General features: G+C 42.2%; 1 protein-coding gene across 13 annotated transcripts in view; it reads left to right on the top strand.

Moving 5' to 3' along the window:
• ndrg4 (NDRG family member 4) overlaps nt 1-25,330 on the top strand; it is a 192,462-nt gene extending 167,132 nt beyond the window's left edge. For 10 of the 13 annotated variants that reach the window (XM_078544011.1, XM_078544015.1, XM_078544010.1 and 7 more), the window contains 5 exons: nt 3,095-3,146; nt 5,141-5,188; nt 7,798-7,833; nt 8,425-8,476; nt 24,383-25,330. In XM_078544011.1, coding sequence (XP_078400137.1) covers nt 3,095-3,146; nt 5,141-5,188; nt 7,798-7,833; nt 8,425-8,476; nt 24,383-24,549 — 355 coding nt within the window. In that variant the 3' untranslated portion in view covers nt 24,550-25,330. Of the gene's footprint in view, nt 1-3,094; nt 3,147-5,140; nt 5,189-7,797; nt 7,834-8,424; nt 8,477-21,282; nt 21,384-24,382 lie in introns of those variants that run through there. The other 3 variants (XM_078544014.1, XM_078544018.1, XM_078544019.1) reach the window with 2 other exon arrangements.
• Nucleotides 25,331-25,704: the final 374 nt, after the last annotated feature.

The raw sequence follows: 25,704 nt of genomic DNA, 5'->3' as shown, positions 1-25,704 counted from the left end.
TGATGCCCTCTCTGAGCTCATCTGGTCCATGACATCCTGTCCTTTGACCCTCCCACATTCCCACTAATTATCTGATTAATTCCCTATCCTAGCTGGCATTGTAAACAGTTTCTGCTCCTCAGGTACTGGGACCATTCCTCTCCCCCTTCAAAACTGTCATCATTATCCCCTCCTCGAAGAAAATCCCAACCCCTCCATCTTTGCAAACTACTACTCTATCTAACACTTCCTCTCTAAATTATTTGAATCTATTGTCATTACACTCTCTGTGACTGTGATTATGACACCTGTTGGGAGTGCTTTCTTGTTCTAATTCATTTTGTTACTTTAAACACCAGAGTGCACAGGCATCGGTTGTAACAGCCAGAGAATCAGGTCTTTAACAAGCTTGTGTTATGTGATCCAACATGAGTACTCAACAAATCATGCCACATGATTCCAGTATGATTACATGATTCTTTATTGAGTTCACAATTCACTGTAGGAACTCAGGTGCACCGCACTCTACAATCCAGTGTGACTACAACATACAGTGGCTTACGCAAAACTCTTCTACCAGTTCTACCTTTGTTCTCTACATTTCATGCATAGTACCACAAAATCACAATACATCAAAAGTGGCATCAGATTAACAACATGGAGTCAGGAGGATACATTAGTCCATCTCAACCTCTCGTAATTATTGTTACTATGGTTATATGGTCCACTTAAGCTTTTCAATCACTTTATTACAATTAACCCAGTGACGAGACCAACTTCTCCCAAGACCCTCAAGACATAGATTAATGACCTTCATACATTTCTTCAAATTCTTATCTTGGCCTCAGGCCTAATTCACAAAGCATCCCTGTTCAGCAAGGTTAAAAGCTGATTTAACCAAACATGCGCTGATCTCACAAACAGCCCAAGACATTGGAATACATGGGTTGTGTGAACCCACATTCTCACAATGCTCACCTTAACATTTCTTACATTCTTCATCAGGCTTGATCACACCATCCTCTTTCAATGCCCCTTCTCTCTAGTTTAGCTCAGTGAGACTGCCCACACAAAGTTCCACTTCTGCCTGTCAATCATAACCAGAGCATCTCCAGCAATGACTTCTCTTTCTCAACAACCTCACCCCCCGCCCACCGCCACCCCCCCCCCCCGCGCCACAGCCGTTCCCCCCCCCTACTCACAGATAAGTCCCTAACTTTGTAACTTCCTTTAGCCAAACAGACCCTTAGAACTCTGTTCCTCCACTTCTGAAATTTTGTGCATTCCCCCTCCCCCAGCTTTCACCACACCATTGACAGCCGTGACTTCAGTCACCTAGATTCAATGCTGTGGAATACCCTGTCTAAGTAGCCCAACCTCTTCACCTCCCTCTCCTGTTTTTAGACCCTCCTTAAACCTCACCTTTTGAGCAGTTGATTGGTTGCCTCTTCCAGTATTTCCTTCTTTGATTCAGCATTGATTTATTTCTGATTACGCCTGTGTGAAGTGCCATGGTACATTTTGCTAGATAAAAGGTGCTCTGCACATGCAAGTTACAAGAGGGAGGTTATGACATTGGCCTCAGTGTGAAGGCCAACACCCTTGACTGAATGCTCGTGCAGGAGTGAATGACCCTGTTATTGACCATTCCTCCATATTACTCACCTTCCTCCCTCCCCACAGCCCCCATACTCTCATTAGTCCAGGAATTCATGAATGTGATGCTGAGGCCAATTGCTCTCATTGAAGGCTTACTTTCAATATTTATTTATTTATACTCTGTCCATCCTTTCCATTTTCTGCAGATTTGTTTATTTCCATGTTTCTCTATGGCTGGGACGACCCACCTGGGGGAGTGGGATAGTGGGTGGGGAGGCAATAAAATTGGGCTCTGTGCCCACTGCCTAACTCTGCCTCCCACACCTGCCCCCGCTGGGATTTTATCCACAGCAGGGGAGGCTGGAGCTTTGTGTTCAGGCCGCCAGGTGAAACCTAGCAGACTAGTGATCGGGCAGGAGGTGGGTGCCTCCTTTTCGGGCCCCCTGTAGCAATTGAAGGCCCCTTCTGAGAGCAGGCCAAATGGATGTGGGCTTGCCACCAACTTTCATGCGGGGAGTGGGGGGAGGGGTCAGGGACCCTGCCCCCAGCATAAAATTCAGTCCTATGTGTGTAAGTTAGTTGCTGATATTCATAGGGCACCAGGGCACTGAAAGGCTTAATGCAACTAATTCAGATACTGTGTATAGAGTGGAAAGACACTAATTCTGCTCACTTTTTCTTGTGCATTGAGTGAGCTGTTTCCTGAACAAAAAGTTTTGATATTCAGCTGACAATACCCTGGCCACTTCTCCTTGTGGAAGATTTTAGCTGGGAAGTAGCTTGATTCCTCATCCATTCTCATATAGAGAATGCTGCTGAGAGACATGTAAGTAAGAAAGAAATTAGCTTGAGATTGTGAACAAAATTGAAGAATTAGTGAGCCGTAATGACAGTGATAGCTGGTGTCACACTGAGCAGTCTGATGGTGCAATATGTTGGCCTCATGAGACAGGGTAAACATGTTGTGATGCTCAGAGGAAACAAACTTTCTTTACAAGGGAGATCAGAGAGGGCGAACTTTCGAAAGATGCGCCTACCAAACTCTGAGCAGCTGGTCACAGTGGGGCTTCAATTACGGACTGAGAATAGTGGACCTTGTCAATGATTATGCACAGACTGCATGAAAGATAATAGCTTTTGGGAGAGTGAAACTCTTACTTTTATTCCTCTTTAATCTTCACATACTGAAGCTATCCTTCACTGATAACGTGGGTGAGTGAGCTGTTTCTTGAGGCTTATGTATCTAACTCTGTAGGAGTGGAGGTGCACAAAGGTTGCCTGCAGAGAGACCGCCTGATGAGTTCTTTCCGCTTTTTGTTCCCTGTGTCTGGGCCAGCTCACCATTTCAATCTGCAACACAACACATGGGCAAAGTGTGAGTGGGAGCTCTCACTTCATTACTCTGATCCTTTTCAAATGCTCCACTTAGCCTCATGATGAGAAATGACTCAAGCCAGGCTGTCTGTGAACTGTCTGCAGGCTCAAGAATGTAAGCTGATGGCCTGTTGTATTTCAGGTGTTCGGTGATGCTGGTGGTGGGGGACAATTCTCCAGCAGAGGAAGGTGTGGTGAGTATGGACAGTGACTCTGCATCACACTCAGTGGCTGGGACAAACTATAGGGTATTTTCTCCACATTCATCTCCTTGAGGAAAAGAAAGCATTACTCATTGTGCTGGCTAATTGTTAAAAGCTAGACCAGGCTAAAACCCAGGAACACCTCATTAACAAATGAGTAGTCCTCATCTTTCTGACATGGGTTCTATCCCCTCTCTACGTCTCCCCCACTACAAATCTGAGCACTGCTACTGATGTCTCTTTCCCTCAACTCTTCATGCTTGGCTGGGTTATCTATGACACTGTTTTACTAGGTTGATACAGGTTTTGGAGGCAGTGCCCCTACCTCTGGGCCAGAAGCTCTGGGTTTAAGTCCCACTTCAGGACTTGATGGCCAGAGAAGCTCTATGCATACTGTGGCCCAACAGGTTGATTATCAGTCTGTAAATCCTTTCAATATGTCTGATAGCAGGCGATAAAAGAGCAAGAGAGTTTCCTGGTCAGTCATACTGCAGAAGCCAATGACAAACCACTGCAGTACTTTGCCAAGCAATTTATAATGGAAGTCCATGGTCGCCAATGCCCTCTTAAGGCATGGTACCTGAAGGGGACGGGATACCGGTCTTACCTGTTTGCTTTTAAATGGATTACGTCCTCCACTAAAATAGTGCTACTAGTTTGCCTGCTAGTACTGCCAAATTAGATTGAAGCTTCTAAGTAATATTCTAATAATCCTCAATCCAACTGGACAAAAGTTTAGAGCATGGCATCCAGAACGATCAGTTAAGTGCTATTCTTGTTGTGTAATATACATAAGGCAGAATTTTTCACCCCGCGGGCAGGGGTGTGCCCAGCCCAAACAGGAGTGAAATGGTGTGCAATGACGTCGGGCGAGTGTCCCGATGTCATTGCGCACTCTCGTGATCTTTCGGTTGGCAGGCGTGCGGGAGAGGCTGCAGCGTGCCCGCCGACAATTAAGAGGCCTATTAAGGCCCTTAATCAATTAATTAAATTGAATTTTTCACTGCCCGTCCAACCTTACAGTTGGCGGGCAGGCGAATAGGCCAAGTGGCCTTTGCATTTTTTGCGAAACCTCATCCACGGGTGGGATGAGGTTTCGAACAGTGATTAAAAATAAAAACAATAAAAAAATTTAAAACTTGTTTTTAAAATGTCCCTGCTCATGTGACAGAGGGGACATGTTTTCCTCATCTTTGAAATCTTTATTTTTAATGTTAATCTTCAGCTCCTGAGGCAGCTGCATGCCTTCAAGGAGCTTTCACTGAGCGCAACCCTGTGCATGTGCACACTTCAACGCTCACGCTTCTCCCGCTCCCACCCCAGCAGCGCTGAGGCTCTTAGCGTGCCTTTCACACTGGCTGGCCGTTAATTGGCCAGCCAGCGTGAAATCACGGTCGGGGCCCAATTGCGGGCAGCGGTCGGTTTCGTGGCTGCGCCCGCCCGACGAGATAAAAACTCTGCCCATAGATCAATATGTAGATCTCCCATGGCATTACTCACTATGAGATGGAGGGAATATTATTTTGTAATAATAGGTGTGTTATCAACAAAGGGATGGGGAAATTATGACCAGGAAGCGTCACAGGATGTTAGTGTAATACTTACAGGGACTGTGTGCTACTTGCAATGTTTTTAATTTACTATTATATGTGTGGCTGCAAATTAACTCACAACAAGCAGAGAATAAATGGAAAACAACTGATAGTGAGGGAAAAAGTGTCCTGGTTGATGTGAGTAGTGGCCTGGTACATGTATGATGAGCGTTTCCTCCAGTTAGCATTTCTAGCAAAATCGCAAATATTTATTCTTTTTGAACCAAAATACTGACCAGAGGAAACCTTCATGAATATATGTACAATGTTGGTGCATATATTGACCACAGAAATTCTTCCCCTATTTTGGGAAGTGGACTTAGTGCTCATACTCAGTCCACACATTTTATCACTCATCACGCTTTTATATTAATTCTGTCTTCTCAATCCCAGGTGGAATGCAACTCCAAGCTGGACCCAACTCAGACAACTTTCCTTAAGGTATTCAATGCCCTGGATTAGCAATAATTTGAAACAGATGGGAGTTATTTTCATCTAAAAATATCAGAGAGCAACCAATCTCTTTGCAGTTGACTTAAATTAGTGTGATTACTGGCTGATGTAAAGGTGCAAGGGTGTCATGGGTCTAATCTCAAATAGTGACCCTTTTATTTTTTGTAATTCACACTCATTGTTTTTTTTTGTTTTGGGGAACATTGACAAGGCAGCATTTATTGCCTATACCTTGATGCCCTATGAGCATTAAGAGTCAAGCATTTATAAACAAGGCCAGGAAGGAATGACTGGTTTCCTTTACTGTTGGATTTTTTAATTGCAAACTGACAGCCTCTATAGCTACTTTTTTTTCATGGTGCTAGCCCATGAATTACCAGATTTATTGAATTCATTTTCACAACTTGCTATGGTAGGATTTAACACCACAAGATGCCCCTGAATATTCACCCTACTTGTCAAGGTAGATTGTATTATGTAAAGAACACAGGCCAAGCTCCTCTAGTAGTTCATTTAGTAGTTGCAGCTCCTAATTTGCTGAGCCAACGGAACAGTAAATCCTGTCTGTGCTAAGTTACTTGACCTTAGGTGGTGAGAAAAGTACGATTAACTTTAGTTCTCCTGTGTTAGGGAGGGGCAGCGTCAGCCAATCACTATCCATTGCGACCTGCTGGAAGGGCATGTAACAGTGAGAACGGAATTAGATTTAGCTGTGAAACCCTCCTCATTTGAACAGCCTGCTGAAGAATGGCTAATTGATTGAGGGACTGGACAGCATTCGGTACCCATAAAACTGTACCTCAGCATGGAGTCAATGCCTTAAGAATAGGGGGAGAAACGTTGCATCCAATAGAAGAATAGGCATAGAGTCATAATGGCACAGAAGGAAGCCATTCAGTGCATGCCGGCTCTCTGTAGAGCAATCCAGTCAGTTCCATTCTCCCACTCCATCCCCATAGCCCTGTAAGTATTTTACTCTCAATTTCCTTTTAAAATCATTGATCGTCTCCACTTCCACCATTCTCATAGACAGTGTTCCAGGTCATTACCACTCGCTGCATAAAAAAGTTTGTCTTCACATCCCTTGCATCTTTTACCTAAAACCTTAAACCTGGGCCCCCTTAGTCCTTGTAACTTCAGCAAATGGGAACAGCTTTCCTTTGTCTACTTTATCTAAACCCTGTCAAAAACATGTGCACCTCTATCAGAACTCCTCTCAATCTCCTTAGCTCCAAGAAGAACAACCAACTTCTCCAACCTAGCCTCGCAGCTGAAATCCCTTATCCCTGGAACAAATATAGACCCACATGAGGCAGATCTGAGAAGCCTGTGTTTGTACCAAATAGTGTCTTAATGTTATCATTCACTTCATGAGAGGGTGAGTTGTTTGGGGTTGAGTTAGATGCTGTAATTTCTGGCTTCACATACACACTGGATATTTTTCACTTTGCTTTAACCTCTTGCTGAATGTTAAACATATGCTTCAGCAACTCATTTTCCATATTCATTAGTCTTGGTTCTATAGTGATCGAGTCTATTGGTTCCTTTTGTATTTAGATGAGGAAGCTTCTCTGCCAAACAACTTGGGCAGTTCATTCAGTCATTTTATATTTTCTTGAATAAGTATGTCTAGCCAAGCTGATTTCTGGGAACATCTACGTTTTATCAAGTTTGACTCTTTTTGACTCAGTTGTCGTAAGGCGAGGGAGAAATGCCTCTCTCTGAGAAGGAAACAGTTCCAGCACTCAGCTAACAGAACCAGGCATTCATGGGCCACATTTATCAAACAACAAGTAAGCAATCAAGGGCCTCATTAATTCCACAGAATCAAACAATCATGGGTCTTACTCATCCAACAAATTCGTTGTGCTTCATTCATTTACCAGGAGCAGACAATCATAGACCTCATTCATTCCAGACAGCGAGACAATGATGAGCTTCATTTGTTCAGGAGAACTAGGCAATTTTGGACTCATTCATTAAACTGAGCCAAATCACCATGTCACATTCTCACACTGAACATGGTATATTCTTCCAACAAATTCACAAAGTCGCAGGAAAGACAGTTGTCAAAGCCTGTTTTGGGCCATTTACCCAACAAATTGCCATTGGACAATTATCCAACAAATCTAAACTGCAATTAGACATTCACCCTATTATTCTCACAACTAGCCCAGGCTGCCTTGGGCACTCAGCCTTGAAATAGGCCATTGAGCCAATAGATCCAAATTGCCATGGGCCACATTCTAAAAGACATGGGACATCCATCCAATCCAGTCAGACAGTAATGGGACACTCACCTACCAAAGCCATATAGATCGGAGGAAGAGATGAACCACCTTATTTACTTGACTGAAATTGATGGGTCATAGGTCTGGATGTCAATTGCATAAATGAAGTAGGCATAATAAGCTGATAGGAATTCCTAGAAAATTAAATTGTAGAGTTTCTGCCCAAAAGCAAAGGTACATACCTGAATGTCCCTGTGAGTTGTGGGCAACGATGGATAATGATAACTTAACTATTGAAAAAAAATAGCAGAAGACTGTTGTAACCTCTCCATCAGTGGTGATGACTCACAATACTTTATTTTTCAGATGGCTGATTCTGGTGGCCTGCCCCAGATCACACAGGTTAGTAGTTCACAAACTCGGTCTGGATTCTCATATAGACAGGATTTATTTTTCTCTATCTAGCTTCTCAGCCTGAATTAGGTTGAGGCTCTTTGACATGAGTCAGAAGACTGTGGGCCGAAGCTCCAAGGATTAAGAACATAACACATAAATCAAGTTTGTGCTGAAGTTACAGTGACAGAGTAGGAGAAGCTAGGAGGAAATTTGTGCCCATAACTCAGGGCAGTACTGATTTGTCATAATGCAAAATTAAGTCAAGGTCCTGTCTGGCTGCGTATTCCAATGATTCAGGCAGATGTTAAAATGGCAACATTTGTAAACATCAGGGAATTCTCCCAAAGCCCTGGCCAACATTTTTCCCTCTACCAGAAAGAGCAGACCAATTGGTTATTCAGCTCATTGCTAATTATGAAATGTTGCTGATATTGAATGGTTGTCATATTTTTCTGTAACAGCACTCACTATCCACCATCATGTGAAACACTTTAAGATGCCATGGTGTGATTTGGTATTGTACTTTATTTATCATTTTATATTTAATGTCCTCAGGCTGGTACTATTTTTTTCAGTTTGTATGTTTTGTTCCAACAGCCTGGAAAATTAACAGAGGCATTCAAGTACTTTCTGCAAGGCATGGGCTACAGTAAGTATCAAAAGAGCTAGAGCACACACCCAGGCTCATTATGCATGACTGGGTATGAACATGTTTCATCTTCTCTTCAGTTTTATCTACAAAGAAAATAGCTAAATTCAGCTTAAGTGCATACTCAAGTCATACTGGTTATGAAGTTTATGTATCTTGGTGTCAGCTCACAGTGAGATTGTGCTCAACCTGGGGTTTATGGTGAGATTTTGGGGTCAGCTCACAGTAAAACTGTAGTTTGGGATGTTCTCAGCTTTGAGGTGGTGTGAAAGATTAACAAAAAGCATGGAAGCAATAGAAGAAAATGTAAGGCTGATAAATGGGGAATAGTTGATGGTTGTGATAATATATCATCTGCTAATTTGTAGTGTGATATTCAAACTGCCAGTATTCATTACACATAATTACATATTCTGTCTGTTAAAAAACAAGTGTTCATTAGTGCTCATTTTGGCTCTGTATTGGCCTTTGTGTCTGTTTACTCTTTTGCTCATCTAAATGTGAACGTACAATACTTTCTGGTTTTATGTCGTATGTCTGTATCTAGAAGGTGTGTGATACAGCTGAAGGATCAACCAATACTTTGATCAGGCTTCAAACATGCCAATGGAGTGTGTCTTTACCTCATGGTGACTGATCAGATTTTTTTTCTTGAAATACGTGGAGAGAGACTTTGTTGTGGTTTTCAAATTAGGAACACAGGAACAGGAGTAGGCTATTCAGCCAATCGAGCCTGCTCTGTCATTCAATACAATCACGGCTGATCATCCACTTCAATACCCTTTTCCCCCTTTATGTCATTGGTATTTAGAAATTTGTCAATCTTTGCTTTAAACATACTCAATGACTGAGCTTCCACAGCCCTCTGGGGTAGAGTTATCCAAAGATTCACAACCCTCTGAGTAAAATAAATTCTCCTCATCTCGGTCCTAAGTGGCTTCCCCCTTATTTTGAAACTCTGTCCACCAGTTCTAGACTCCCCAACCAGGGGAAGCATCTTGCCTGCATCTACCCTGCCGATCCCTTTAAGTATTTTGCAGGTTTCAGCGAGATCACCTCTCATTCCTTGAAACTCTAGAGAATACAGGCCCAGTTTCCTCAATCTCTCTTCAAAGGACAGTCCCGCCATCCCGGGAACAAGAACCTTTACTGCACTCCCTCTGGCAATAATATCTTTCCTAAGGTAAAGGGACCAAAACTGCACATGGTACTCCAGGTACGGTCTAACCAAGGTTCTATACAATTGAAGCAAGACTTCACTACTGTATTCAAATCCTCTTGTGATAAAGGCTAACATACCATTTGCCTTCCTAATTGCCTGCTGCACCTGCATGTTAGCTTGCAGTGACTTATGGGCAAGGACACCCAGGTCTCTTTGTACATCTACACTTTCTAATCTCTTGCCATTTAAGAAATACTCTGCACATTTGTTCATCCAACCAAAATGGATAACCTCACATTTTTCCACATTATATTCCATCTGCCATGTTCTTGCCCACTCACTAAGTCCATTGAAATCCCCTTGAAGCCACTTTGCATCTTCCTCACAACACACATTCCCACCTAGCTTTGTGTCATCCGCGAACTTGCAAATATTACATTTGGTCCCCACATCCAAATTATTGATATATATTGTGAACAGCTGAGCCTCAAGTACTGATCCTTGTATCCCACTAGTCACAGCCTGCCAACGTGAGAATGACCCGTTTATTCCTACTCTATTTTCTGCCTGTTAACCAATCTTCAATCCATGCCAGTATATTACCTCCTATCCCAAGTGCTTTAGTTTTGCTAACCAATCTCCCATGGGGGACTTTATCAAAAGCCTTCTGAAAATCCAAGTACACTATGTCCACTGATTCCTCTTTACCAATTCTGTTTGTGATATCCTCAAAAAACTCTAATAGGTTCGTTAAACATGATTTCCCATTCATAAATCCATGTTGACTATGCCAAATCAGATTATTATTATCTAAGTGTCCATTTATCACATCCTTTATAACAAATTCCAACATTTTTGCTGCTACTGATGTAAGAATAATAGGTCTGTAGTTCACCAATTTCTCCCTCCCTCCTTAAATAATGGGGTGACATTGCTACCTTCTAATCTGCAGAATCTATAGAATTTTGGAAGATGATCACCAATGCATCCACTATCTTCATAGCTATCTCTTTCCACACAGAATATCAGGTCCCGTGGACTTATCAACCTTCAGCCCCATTACTTTCTCCAATACAACCTTCCTACTAATATTAACTTCCTTCATTTCCTCATTTCCCCCTAGTGCTTGGATCTCTAATTAACAGGAGAAATCATCTTTGTGAAAGAATTAATTTCAAAATCTTATTAAGAAGAGATGCTACACTTCAAAAAACACCAGTGACCAAGAGGAGTCCTTTTGCATATCTCAATCTTTCTGTTATTGTGCTTTCTACTTTAAAGCAGCTGCTCGGGGCAGTCTAGGAACATATGTTATTTAACATCCCTTCCTGTCGGTGACTACTCATTACTGTAGTGATGCTGAAAACCCTATTTGTGACATATCTGCTGAAATTATTACTTACCTCTCCACTTCATAGGACTTCATAAATGGTTCTTGCAGAGCAGTTCCTTAAATTTTCCCATTTCTTCCTGTCCTTGATTTTGGTCCATTCAGGAGTCTTCGCAACAGCTCTATAAGTTAATATGTTTGCTGAAACATTTGGCATGGATTGGCCTTTCTTAAGAATCTCTGCATATCTTTCTTGTGCTGATGTTATGTGCCCAATCACTACAACTCTTACAATGTTGGGCTGATGAGGACATTAGTGATAAATGTCAAATATGCATTGGCCATCTAGCTAGGTTGATTCTAGCAGTAATTCCAAGCACTTTCTCTACACAAATTATGTGTCAACATCTTCAGATGTTTTGCAGAAGAAATGCTAAAGGGAAGCTGAAAGATAAGCTGCTGTGTCTTCCAATAGGGCTATTGAACATATATACCTTTTCCAATCCTGACCACATCCTCATAAAACTCTTCTGTACCCTTTATGGTGTGATCACATCATTCCTGTAATATGGTGCCCAGCACTGTGCACAGTACTCTTCAGATTTACCTTCACCTTACATCTTGGGTCTTTTACCATTATTATTACTGAATGGCACCCCCCTACTCAATGTGATTATTTGCATTTCCTGTACCTTTCACTGTCCCTTTATCCTCGTTTGATAGCCACCCTGTCAGTAATTAACACTCCTACCTTGAACTTGTTTTAGGTTTTGAAATCCAAGTTTAAATGAAAAGGAACAGCTTCTTATAGGCTTTATAACAACCTAATAGAGCAGCATTGAATGGCTCTATTTCTGCTTCCAGAAGCTCAGCTTTAGTGTTCTGCCTTCACGGTTTGGCATGAACCGATTACTAATTGTAATATTCTCAGATACCGATTAAGGAAACATCTGCAAATTATGTGCTTGAGCTGATACGTAATATTTCAATTTGCTGAATATATAAATGCTTATAGTACATTGTTATAATCAGGAAATTAAGGAACAGACAAGTTAATATCTCAGGCATCAGAATTGACAGTAGCTCTATACCTGAAATGTTAACAAGTCTTGTGACAACCTTTGATCCACAAGCAGTGCAATAAGGAAAACTTGTAATTTCTTTAAATTAAGAATAAAAGCAAAATACAGTGGACATTGGAATTCTGAAATAAAAAAGAAAATACTGGAAAAACTCAGCAAGTCTGGCAGCATCTGTGGAGAGAGAAACAGAATTAACGTTTTGAGCCCATATTATTCTTCTTCAGAGAGGTAGAAATGTGATGGATTTTATACTATGTAGGAGGGGGTGGAGCAAGTGGATCAAAACGGAAGATCAGGGATAGGTGGGAGCTCAGGAGAGATTGGGCAAAAATGTCATGGACACAAGACAAAGGGAGTTTTAATGGTGGCGATAAAGACTAAAGAAGGTGCTGATAGTGGCATAAAGGTAAAAGAGCAGGGGTCAGGGTTCAGCGCTGTATGAAAGCAAAACATAAGAACAAATGACAGATGGCCCTGTGGGGAGGTGGGAGTCAGAGGAAAAAAAATGGATTAAAACAGGGGTTAAGATGGAGGAGAGGGTTCATGGTCTGAAGTTGTTGAAGTCAATGTTAAGGCTAGAAGGCTGTAAAGTGCCTAATCGGAAGATGAGGTGCTATTCCTCCAGTTTGCATTGGGCTTCACTGGAACATTGCTGCAGGCCGAGGACAGACATGTGGACACGAGAGCAAGATGGTGACTTGAAATAGCAAGCGACAGGAAGGTCTGGCTCATGCTTGTGGACTGAGTGGAGGTGTTTCACAAAGCAACATATTCACCATCCACTGACACAGTTGACCCTTCTCCTGAAACAGCTCAACCCCCTCCCGACAATGGTCAGTCTCCTGCATCCCGAAAAATGCTCACCCACCCTCCCCTACACATCCTGACGATTCTACTGTACACCTCCTCACCTCCTACTCATCTTCAGGAATCTCTAGCTCCTAGCCAGCCAATATCAGAACAGTGTTGACGGGGGGAGTGAGCTGATCCAGGGGGTGGGTGTGCTGTGTCAGGAGTCAGGATTGCCATTGTGGAGTGCTTTGACATGCTCTGAGATGGAGTTAGAAGTTAAAATGCTAGTAAGTGAATCTGGAAGGCAGAGGAAACAGGCTAGATAAGAATGAAGTGAGTTTAGCAAGGCTAAATGGAATATATTTTAATGCAAGGAGCCTGAGGATTAAGACAGGAAAGCTGAGGGCACAGATAGGCATGTGGGAGTATGATATCAAAGCTATGACCAAGACTTGGCTAAAAGATAGGCACGATTGCAGCTCAACATTCCTGGTTATAGCGTATTCAGACAAAAGGGGGATAGAAGAGGAGGGGGCTTGCGATATTGATCAAGGAATCAATTATAGCAGTGACGAGGGATGATATCTTGGAAAGATCATCAAATGCAGCCATTTAGGTATAAGTAAAGAACACAAAAGGGCAAACGTGCAGTTGGGTGTGTACTATAGGCCCCCAAAAAGTTAGGGAGAGATTGAGGGTCAAATATGTAATCAAATTTCGGAGAAGTGTAAAAATAATATGGTAGTAATAGTAGGGGATTTTAACTATCCAGATATTAACTGGGATAGTTTTAGTCTGCACGGTAGGGAGGAGGCAAAATTCTTAAGTTGCATCCAGGAGAACTTTTTTATCCAGTACGTAGAAAGCCCAACAAAGGAGGGGGCAGTTCTGGACCTAATATTCGGAAATGAGACCAAGCAGGTGGAAGGCGTAACAGTAGGGGAGCATTTTGGAGATAGTAACCGTAACTCACTTCGATTTAGGATAGTTATGGAGAAGGATAAGGTTCAGCTGGGAATAAAAGTTCTAAACTGGGGAAAGGCTAATCTTACTAAGATGAGACACGATTTGGCTCAAGTGGACTGAGAGCAGCTACTTGCAGATAAAACTGTGTCAGAGTAGTGGGAGGCATTCAAGGAGGAAATAGCGAAAGTACAGGGCTAATATGTTCCCATAAAGACAAGGTGGGGGGGGGGGGGGGGGGAGGGGGGCAAGTCCTTAGAACCCTGGATGTTAAGGGACATAAAGGTTAGGATTAAGAAAAAAAGAAAAGCTTATGGCAGATGCCAAGGGCTCAATATGGCAGAGTTCCTAGAGGAGTATAAAAAGTCAGGGGGGATCTTACAAAGGAAATTAGGAAAGCTAAGAGAGTGCATGAGAAAACATCGGTGAGTAGAATAAAGAAAAACCCAAAAGGGTTTTTTAAATATATAAAGAACAAGAGAATAACTAGGGAAAGAGTAGGGCCAGTTAGGGACCATAGAGGTAATGTGCATGTGGGTCCTGAAGAAGTGGTGTACAGTCCTCAATGAATACTTTTTTAAAATTAATTCATGGAAGTGGGATTCGCTGGCTGGGCCAGCATTTATTGCCCATCCCTGGTTGCCCTTGAGAAGGTGGTGGTGAGCTGCCTTCTTGAACTGCTGCAGTCCATGTGGTGTAGGTACACCCACAGAGCTGTTAGGAAGGGAGTTCCAGGACTTTGGCCCAGCAACAGTGAAGGAACTGCGATATATTTCCAAGTCAGGATGGAGAGTGACTTGGAGGGGAACTTCCAGGTGGTGGTATTCCTATCTGCCTGCTGCCTTTGCCCTTCTAGATGGTAGTGGTCGTGGGTTTAGAAGGTGCTGTCGAAGGAGCCTTGGTGAATCCCTGCAGTGCATCTTGTAGATGGTGCACACTGCTGCTACAGTGTGTCGGTGGTGGAGGGAATGAATGTTTATGGATGTGGTGCCAATCAAGCAGGCTGCTTTGTCCTGGATGGTGTCAAGATACTTGAGTGTTGTGGGAACTGCACTCATCCAGGCAAGTGGAGAGTATTCCATCACACTCCTGACTTGTGCCTTATACATTGTGGACAGGCTTTGGGGAGTCAGGAGGTGAGTTACTCATTGCATGATTCCTCGACTCTGACCTGCTCTTGTAGCCACAGTGTTTATATGGCTGGTCCAATTCAGTCTCTGGTCAATGGTAACCCCCAGGATGTTGATAGTGGGGGATTCAGTGATGGTGATGCCATTGAACATCAAGGGACGATGTTTGGATTCTCTCTTGTTGGAGGTGGTCATTGCCTGACACTTGTATGGTGTGAATTTTTCTTGCCACTTGTCAGCCCAAGCGCCTCTCTTTGCGTCGGTCTTCACAATGGAAAAGGACGACGCAGGTACGGACATCAGGGCGGAGGACTGTGAAATATTAGAGGAAATTAACATAGGGAGAGAGGAGGTACTAGCGGGTTTAGCGGCCTTAAAAGTGGATAAATCTGCAAGCCTGGATGAGATGTATCTCAGGCTGTTGAGGGAGGCAAGGGAAGAGATATCAGGGGCCCTGGCAGTAATTTTCAAATCCCATCTGGCCACAGGCTTGGTGCCAGAGGAATGCTAACATCGTCCCATATTAAAAAAGGGAGGAAGGGATAGACCACGAAATTACAGGCCAGTCAGTCTAAGCTCGGTGGTAGGGAAGTTACTGGAAAGAATTCTGAGGGACAGAATATATCTGCACTTGGAGAGACACAGATTAATCAGGGATGGTCAGCATGGATTTGTTAAGGGAAGGTCGCATTTGACAAATTTGATCGAATTTTTTGAAGAGGTAACCAGAAGTGTTGTTAAGGGGTAATGCATTTGATGTGGTCTACATGGACTTTAGCAAGGCTTTTGATAAGGTCCCTCATGGCAGACTGGTCAAGAAAGTAAGAGTCCCTGGGATCCAAGGCAAAGTGACACGTTGGATCCAAAATTGGCTGAGAGGCAGGAAGCAGAGGGTGATGGTAGAGGTATGTTTCTGTGACTGGAAGTCTGTTTCCAGTGGGGTTCTGCAGGGCTCGGTGCTGGGGCCCTTGCTATTTGTGGTGTACATAAATGATTTGGACTTGAATGTAGGGGGTACTATCAAGAAGTTTGTGGACGACATGAAAATTGGTAGGTTGGTAAATAGTGAGGAGGATAGCCGTAAACTGCAAGAGGATATCAATGGACTGGTCAGGTGGGCAGAGCAGTGGCAAATAAAACTCAACTCGGAAAAGTGTGAGGGAATGCACTTAAGGAGGGCTAACGAGGCAAGGGATTGCACTATGAATGGTAGGACCCTGGAAAGTACTGAAGATCAGAGGGACCTTGGTGTGCATATCCACAGACCTGAGGGTACCAGGACAGGTAGATAAGGTGGTTAAGAAGGCATGAAGGATAATTGCCTTTATTAGCCGAGGCATAGAATACAAGAGCAGGGAGATTATGCTGGAACTGTATAAAATGCTGGCTAGGCCACAACTGGAGTTCTGGTCACCACATTATAGGAAGGATGTGATTGCACTGGAGAGGGTGCGGAGACAATTTACCAAGATGCTGCCTGGGCTGGAGGGTCTAAGATACAAGGAAAGATTGGATAGGCTAGGGTTGTTTTCCTTGGAGCAGCGAAAGTTGAGAGGGGACCTGATAGAGGTGTATAAGATTATGAGGGGCATAGATAGGGTGGATAGGAAGGCACTTTTTCCATTAGTAGAGGGGACAATAACCAGGGGGCATAGATTTAAGGTTAAGAAGTAGAAGGCTAAGAGGAGAGTTGAGGAGAAATTTTTCACCTTGGGAATCTGGAACTCAGTGCCTGAAAGGGTGATTGAGTCAGAAACACTCGTAGCATTTAAGAAGTAGTTAGATATTTACTTGCATTGCCATAGCCTTCAGAGCTAAGAGCCAAGCGATGGAAAATGGAATTAGTGTAGTCAGACCTTTGTTGACTGGCGTGGACACAGTGGGCCGAATGGCCTCCTCCTGTGCTGTAAACGTCTATGAGTCACCTGATTTACTTAGTGCTGTGCTCCTGAACAGTCTTTATACCTGCTAGGAACAGTTCTAAGTAAATCATTTAGAAAAAATCAGTAAGTATAAGGCAAACTGCCCAAGTTTGTGACTTTACAAGTCCTGGGCGTGCCATCAGTGAATGCACTCACTGAGCCATTTCTGAGGTATTGGAAGTTCCTGGTTCCAGTGTAAGTTGGCTCTCAGGAACTTCTGATGCCATTGCGACCCTCAATAGGAGCAAATGTCTCAGTATTTAATGTCCTTTAGAGAAGGATATCTGCTGTCCTTACCTGGTCTGGCCTACATGTGACTCCAGACCCACAGTAATGTGGTTGACTCTTAAATACCCTCAAGGGCAAATAGGATGGGCAATAAATGCTGGCCTAGCCAGTGACGCCCACATTCCAAGAATGAATAAATAAAAAAATGTTCACTGCTATTGGAGTCAGATCTGAGTTTGCATGTAACCCTACATGGCAGGGATTGAGAGCCACCAGTCAATGTAAAATCTCCCTTTATAACATTTAGATCATGTGGCACTTTGCTCAAGTCTGGTTCTTGCAGTAAGCTCATGTTGCTCATGTGAAATTTTTATAAATTGTGTAAGATAGGAGCACATTGAGATTCTAGCCAATATTCTTGGTGAACAATGTTTCTCCCTCATCACGACAACTGGTGATTGATCATAAGAGGCTAGATTGAGCTGAACTAGAATCGCTTTTATTCGAGGCGTTTCCACTAAAGGCTCAGGAAAATTGGCTCTACTTTAACACCACAATTGTTCTCCATCAATGCAATTCTTCATTTTCCCCTTGAATTTATTTAGTAAAACCCTGCCTGATTCAGAAGATTGATCTTCATCTTTATTACTTGTGCAGAGGGCAAAAAGGAAAATGAAGCTAATAGAATCCGACATCTCTTGCAGAATCCACTGGATAATTTAAATGGCAGGAGTATCCGCTGGGTTCTGTTACCTGTGTTGTTCCTCACCATATATTATGTTTGTGCTTTGCCCAGGGAATATTTAACACCAGGGCAGTAAAGACAGAAATGTAGCCCAGCTATTTATTGCATGTTCTCATTACGAGCATTAGAGATTTGTACTTTGAGCACTGCGAGAAAAGTATTGGATTCAATCTGCTGAAAGTATAGTATTTGATCTAAAGATCACAAAATGCATCTGAAAATAACTTGTTACTGAATATCTGGATACATTTTAGCCAGACTGTGCATATGTGTGAACTTATTAAGCTGCACATTAAATTTCTATTGTGTGGCACTTAGCCTTAAACAGATGCTAAATCCAGATGAGTCCTATAATTACAAGTGCCGATAATACAGGATGTATTCCCAAGTTACTTTATGATTAAGAAGCAATAAAAATAGGAATAGAAAGTGAGTGTTTGTTTAGGAGGGAATGACTGAAAGTTTGATTAAAAAAAAACTAAAACTTTCAAAGTTGAAGAAGGAAAAGCAACAGGATTAAAGGGAGGAGTAGGGTCAAGGCAGGAAGCCAGGGGTGGAGACCTGCAGAATGTGCGGTAGGATGCAAGTGATGGGCAAATGGAATTTAGTGATACAGGCACCTTCATTTGGACCAGTTAGAGTGTGAATGTTACAATGATATTTTAGTTTCAAACTCATACAAGAAATCAGCTCTGCTTTCATGGCTACAGTAGCTTAAATACTTGGGAATGCAAGTAGGGTAAATGTTCCCCTCTAAAGACACTTGAATAAGAATATACATACAAATTAGGAGCAGGAGTAGGCCATTTGGCCCTCAAGCCTGCTCCACTATTTGCTAAGATCATGATTGATCTGATTGTGGCCTCAACTCTACTTTCCTGTTTACCCCCATGCCCTTTGACTCCCTTGTCAATCAAAAATCTATCTAACTCAGCCTTAAATATTCAATGATCCTGCCTCTATTGCTCTCTGATAATGAAAATTCCACAGACTAATGACTCTGGGAGAAAAAAATTCTCCTCATCTCCAGCTTAAATGGAGATGTTATTTATTGTTAAACTGTGTCCCCTAGTTCTCGTCTCTTCCATAAGGGGAGACATTCTCTCAGCATCCGCCCTGTCAAGTCCCCTCAATATCTTGTATGTTTCAATAAGAACACCTCTCATTCTTCTAAACTCCAACAGAGAGGCCCAACCTATCCAACCTTTATGCCAGGAATCATTCAAGTGATCCTTCTCACTTTATACATTAATGATCTAGATGAAGGAACTAAGGGCATTCTGGCTAAGTTTGCAGATGATACAAAGATAGGTGGAGGGACAGGTAGTATTGAGGAGGCGGGGAGGCTGCAGAAGGATTTAGACAGGTTAGGAGAATGGGCAAAGAAGTGGCAGATGGAATACAACGTGGGGAAGTGTGAGGTCATGCACTTTGGTAGGAAGAATAGAGGCATAGACTATTTTCTAAATGGGGAGAGAATTCAGAAATCTGGAGTGCAAAGGGACTTGGGAGTCCTAGTCCAGGATTCTCTTAAGGTTAACTTGCAGGTTGAGTCGGTAGTTAGGAAGGCAAATGCAATGTTGGCATTTATTTTGAGAGGACTAGAATATAAAAGCAGGGATGTGCTGCTAAGGCTTTATAAGACTCTGGTCAGACCACATTTAGAATATTGTGAGCAATTTTGGGCCCCATATCTCAGGAAGATGTGCTGGCCCTGGAGAGGGTCCAGAGGAGGTTCACGAGAATGATCCCAGGAATGAAAGGCTTAACATATGAGGAACATTTGAGGACTCTGGGTCTATACTCGATGGAGTTTAGAAGGATGAGGGGGGATCTGATTGAAACTTACAGAATACTGAAAGGCCTGGGTAGAGTGGACGTGGGGGAAGATGTTTCCATTAGTAGGGGAGACTAGGACCTGAAGGCACAGCCTCAGAGTAAAGGGAAGACCTTTTAGAACAGAGGTGAGGAGAAACTTCTTTAGCCAGAGAGTGGTGAATCTATGGAATTCATTGCCACAGAAGGCTGTGGAGGCCAGGTCATTGAGTGTATTTAAGACGGAGATAGATAGGTTCTTGATTGGTAAGGGGATCAAAGGTTACGGGGAGAAGGCAGGAGAATGGGGTTGAGAAACTTATCAGCCATGATTGAATGGCGGAGCAGACTCGATGGGCCGAATGGCCTAATTTCTGCTCCTATGTGTTATGGTCTTCTCTAAACTGCTTCTAATGCAACTATATCCTTTCTTAAGTAAGACAACCAAAATTGTACACAGATGTGGTCTCACCAACACCCTGTACAACTGTAGGAAAGTTTCCTTACTTTTATATTCCATTCCCCTTTCAATTAAAGACAACATTCAATTTGCCCTCCTAAGCACTTCTACCTTCATACTAAACTTTGTGATCCATGTACCAGCCACCCAGATCCCTCTGTACTGCCATTTAAATAGTATGCTGCTTTCTATTCATCCTACCAAAGTGGACAAGTTCGCTTTTTCCCACATTATACTCCATTTGCTAAATTTTTGCCCACTCACTTAACTTATATCCCTTTGCAGACTCCTTATGTCCTTCTCACAACTTACTCTTCTTCCTATCTTTGTGTCATCAACAAATTTAGCAAGCGTACATTCGGTCCCCTCATCCAAGTCATTTACGTAGATTGTAAATAGTGGAAGCCCAGCACTCCACTGGTTTCAGCTTGCCAACCTGAAAATGACCCATTTATCCCTACTCTTTGCTTCCTGTTAGCTAATCAATCCTCTGTCCAGGCTAATATGTTACCCCCTACATTAGAGCTCTTATTTTTGTAGTTACCTTTGATATGGCATCTTATCAAATGCCTTTTGGAAACATTAAGATTTTTATTATTCTTTCTTGGGGGATGGGTTTTGCTGGCTCGGCCAGCATTGATTACCTATCCCTAATTGCCTTGAGAAGGTGGTGGTGAGCTGCCGCCTTGAACTGCTGTAGTCCACGTGGTGTAGGGACACTCAGATTGCTCTTAGGGAGGAAGTTCCAGGATTTTGACCCAGCGACAGTGGAAGTCATAATAGTAAGAATAGTAAGCTCATCAGGCCTGGTGCTTCCTGCTGCTTAGGTAATACTGTCTTTATGACCTGAGCTCCCTCTCCTGAGTATGTACAGGTAGTATGAACTGAACAGCTCCCATACCTGGAGCTATGGGGGAGTGAAATGCAGAGTATGTTTAGGACACAATGAGGCCCTGACCAGGACTGATCATTGAAGCTCGCTGCATCTCTGGATCAACTCAAAGCAACAGATGTCTATCAAAGCCTCAGTAAGACCAGGCATTCTGTATAGATGTCCCAGTTGTATGAGACCTTATGTACTTGTGTGTGTTCCTGTATGGATTGGATGTGAGTCCATGTGTATTCCTGGTGTAGACTGTAATGATCTGTGTTTCCTACCTCCTTATTTCACGCTCAGTTGCGTATTTAGTGGATAGACGGCTGAGTAGTGGAGCAGGTACCTGTTTCCTGTTTCTTCATGAGCTGCTACATTGCTTGCGCTAGAACCTAACTTTCACTTCACAGTCCCTGCATGAGCTGTGCTTGTCCATCTGTACCCTTCACTTGGTCCCTAACTATTCTCTTTCTCATCATCTTGCTGCAGCTTGCAACAGCTAGTGTGCATCTTTCCCAACATTTGTGTGTTATTATTTATTGGCCTCTAACTCAAACTCACTCACAGCTGAGCACCGTGAGTCATGAAGACTTGAGTTTTCTAAATTTCAATGAGGTTTGGGCATATAAAAATATATAGTTCTGTGTATTTTATTTCCTTAAATAGAACAAGGTGTTAGATCAAGCTATGTATTCCATGTCCAATGGTAATAAGGGAAATGAACCAATTGGTTATATGGTGAATATAATATAGTAATCATTGTCAGATCGAAGACCTCATAAACACATTTAGTAAGTTGCCTATTCAATTATATTTAGGGTGTGGCTGAGGCACCAGGGAGCAAAATATCATCAATATGACTAATTTTTCCTCCTTTTCATTTTGTTGAATGCAATTAAGTTTGTTCCCTCTCTGGTGTTGCAAAGTTTTCAAGGGGTGTGTTTGAAAATTTCTAAAATGACAACCAGACACCAAAATTTTAATTTTGGAACTTAATTTTTTTTCCATTTTCCTTTCGTGAATCAAAATTTGCAGATGTCAGGTGTTAGGATTTTAAAATCTCAAAGTCAAGTCGTGATTGCTGTGGCCCTGCCTCATGCCAATTTCACCTCCTGTCTCATTTCTTTAAATTGGCAAAAAGGTGACTAAAAAGCCAATGTTTTAGCAGTAATGATCAGTGTTCAATTCCGTTTTCATTATAGAAGGGAGACAAATTTGTAAAGACAAAGCTAGTTACTTAAATAAGAACACAAAATGGGGGGAACACACATTGGGTCCAACCACAACTGAAAATAGAAAGGACAGGTTAATGTCTCAGATGAGACCTTGGGGCAAAATCTGATTTTCAAACATCAACTTGTCTATTCTCAGTCAGATGCTGACAAACACATTGCATATTCCCTACTGTTTTTTTGGGAGAATTTTCAACATTTGCAGATAAAACCAGGCTTTGACCTCAATCACCATTACAATGACTGAAGAAAAAACAAAAATAGCTGGAAAAACTCAGCAGGTCTGACATCATCTGCAGAGAGGAATACAGTTAACGTTTCGAGTCCGTATGACTCTTCATCAGAACTAAAGAAAAATAGAAATAAGGTGAAATATAAGCTGTTTGAGGAGGGTGGGACAGGGTAGAGCTGGATAGAGGGCCAAAGACTGAAGGTACTGGTTTCATTCAGAATGTCCTTCCTACTCTCTGTCTGATTGCGGTGTTTAAGCACTTGATTGTCCTTCTTTCCATTTGCCTCAGAAGCTTAGAATTAAAATAATTCTAAATGCTAGTTATCTATTTGACAATAAGCAGCAGGGTAATAACCTGTTGGATAGACCCTGTAGTTGGAGACGTTCAAATATCTATGAAGCATAAATTAACGAGAAAGCTTAGCCATTTAGATAAAGTGATCCCACCACATGTAGGATTGTGTCTCACTGCAGGTGACACTGTAGTCATTTGGTTTGGGTGCTCCTCAGCTGCTATAGCAAGTGTACGTTTTAGCTACATGCTATGATGATCTGAATAGAACAGGAGAAGCTTATCAGGCAGCCTACAATAGTTCCAATTTCACCAGAAATATATTTTTAAATAATTATGAAATATGTTGGAAATCAGATTTGCAGTAATTTGCTTTTCTGTTAGTATGAAATATGTTATTGAAAAGTACTTTAATGGTGACAAACTATGAGAGGAGACTAAGATGACTCAGGTATTACCATTTAGAAACATTATGGTGAGGGGGCCTAGGCATACTGAGGAATATATATGAGGTATTAATTAAACAAAAAAAAAACTATCTTCAAGGTAATTTTGGACAATAGAACCAGGGATATAAGCTTAATAGATCATGGAAAAATGACTTTACTCAGAATGATAGGTAGAGTTGTAGAATCAAGGTTTGAGGAGTTCAAGGCACAGATGGATCCTAGGCTGTGTGAATCAAATTTCTAAGACTCAGCTCTATGTGCTGAATGGCTATTTTCCAAACTATGGAAAAGAGTCCTTGAGGTTCCAATTCGGTTGCCCAAACATGACCTGGGTCAATTCATTCTCATCTAATTATACTTCCTTCCAACCTGGCGGCACAGTGTTGGCGAATTGCCCTGATGACAGTGGTAGATGATATGTTAAGAATCATAGGTTTTACCTTTGCAGTCCTCAATTTCAAACAGACAGAACGTCAGTGGGAAGTGCAGAGAGGTACAGCACATCCCCAGAGGGTGGGACTTGATTGACCCAGAATGTCATCATGCTTGCCCTTCATGGTGATTTGATCAAAGAGGCAGAAACCTGAGAGTAGGTTACCTGCTGTACTCTAGGCTGGTGAAATGACAAAGTAACCAATTGGAGAGAGAGTAGTGAATGAAACAAATTACTTCCCTGCTGTAGTGGGAGATAGGAAAGGATTTCAGAGCTGCAGCAGCTACTCAGGTTGAAACATGCATGCTTTGGGCAAAGGTATGTATCACTGCATGCTTGCTAATAAATGCACATTGCAATCCTGGATTCTGGCCACTCTGCTCAGGAATGTAGACACTGCCCTGGACCTGAGTCTGAACTTGCACGTGAAGGCTGTGAAACAGGAGTTTCATCACTCGCATGACTGACCTGTGAAGCTCCATCAGAAACTAAACGCATGAATACTGCTGCAAATGGCATGTCACAACTGTGCTTTGTCCTAGACAAACTGTAAAATGTGGTATGGGTGTCTAAAAGGGACACACATTGTCTGGTTTTGTAAGACACATTGAACAAACCCCCTCTGGCTGCCCTCATTGCCTGAGTCACAGTGCAAGGTTCCTCAGATTGCTGCTGAACTGATTGTTAACATGTCTTCATCTTGAGTTTGGATGAAATACTGGATTTACAAATTACAATGTGAATTGTGCTTTCTCTCTCTTCCAGTGGCATCTGCCAGTATGACTCGGTTGGCTCGTTCACGCACGGCCTCACTGACCAGTGCCAGCTCAGTAGATGGACACCGCCCACGAATCTGCACTCAAACCAATAGCAGCGACAGTGTGGGTCAGGTGACTCAGAACATCTCTCACACCATGGAGGTGTCATGCTAAGAAGTGATGGAATATAGAAACAAGAATGTGGCTGAACCTGAAAGGTTTTCTATTCCATATTATTCTTGGTATGGAATTAGTTAAAATATAAAGAGTAGAGATTGCTTCATTGCAGTGTAGCAGTCTATGATTTTCTAGCCTAACAATTAAAAGGTTGTCTACAGCTTTCTTTCCTGCATGGGTTACAATCATTGTGAATCTTATTTTGGTAAGTGTAGCTGCTTGAACCTCTCCAACCCGTTAGCAGCCCTTCATGAATCTTGTATTTCTCCAATCAGTGCCATGGTACATATTAGAGACTGTGCCAATGTAATAGTATTCTTGTATTCAATTACTTTAACTTGTGCAAGGGGAAAGCATCACAATTTGAGCTATTTAAATGTGGAAGCATTTCCTAGCATTGGTGTGTTAACTAACTGTTCTAGGTGTTCTTTATGCTTTCTGTAACATGGTGCAATAAGCTGTCCTGATCACTGCAGATAAGTGAATCTGGCTCCATTACTCAATGTTTTGTAGATACTTTTATTCCCCCTCCCCCTCAACTTCAGTTTGGAAAACTATAAAATGAAGAGGAAAAAGATTGTTGTGAGTTTCGTGTTCTGATTTTTGTGATAATTGTAGTGATGTTGAGATACTTTTTTGTACAAAATGATCCTTTGTGGTTGCTGTTGATCGAATACCTGACCACATCTGTGGATGCCACTATTGATAGTTAATTCACTGTCAATGTACCTAATTACTATGTTTATGAAAATAATAAAATCAGTATGGGGAATTAAAATCAGTTCTGTCGTGGCCTTCATTTTGATGGCAAAGGGAACACTTGTCACTGGCTCATGGTTTCTTCACTTTTTCTGCTGCAATTTTCTTTCCACCCTTCCAATGACATTGCCTCCCTGGGAACAATTCTAGAGGTGGTGGTGACCCTCTAGTACTTCACTCAGGTAGCCTTTAAGTGGGTTACGTTGTTTTTATCTGACAGCGCAAATTCTAGCCAAACCTTCAACTGTGTCTGGACTGGTTTTCCAGCTGAGATCAGCTAATGGATTGAGGATTGAACCTGCAATTTTCCTGGTCTAGACAACTGACTTGAGGGAACAAATATATCACATTTATTTTCTTCTTTAAAATATTTTTTTGTGAATTGTATTCATT

The sequence above is a fragment of the Cetorhinus maximus genome, chromosome 6 (genome assembly GCF_964194155.1).
Source record: "Cetorhinus maximus chromosome 6, sCetMax3.hap1.1, whole genome shotgun sequence".
Lineage (NCBI taxonomy): Eukaryota > Metazoa > Chordata > Chondrichthyes > Lamniformes > Cetorhinidae > Cetorhinus > Cetorhinus maximus.
Note: the sequence above shows the minus strand (reverse complement) of the source record. Positions and strands in the feature narration are given on the sequence as shown.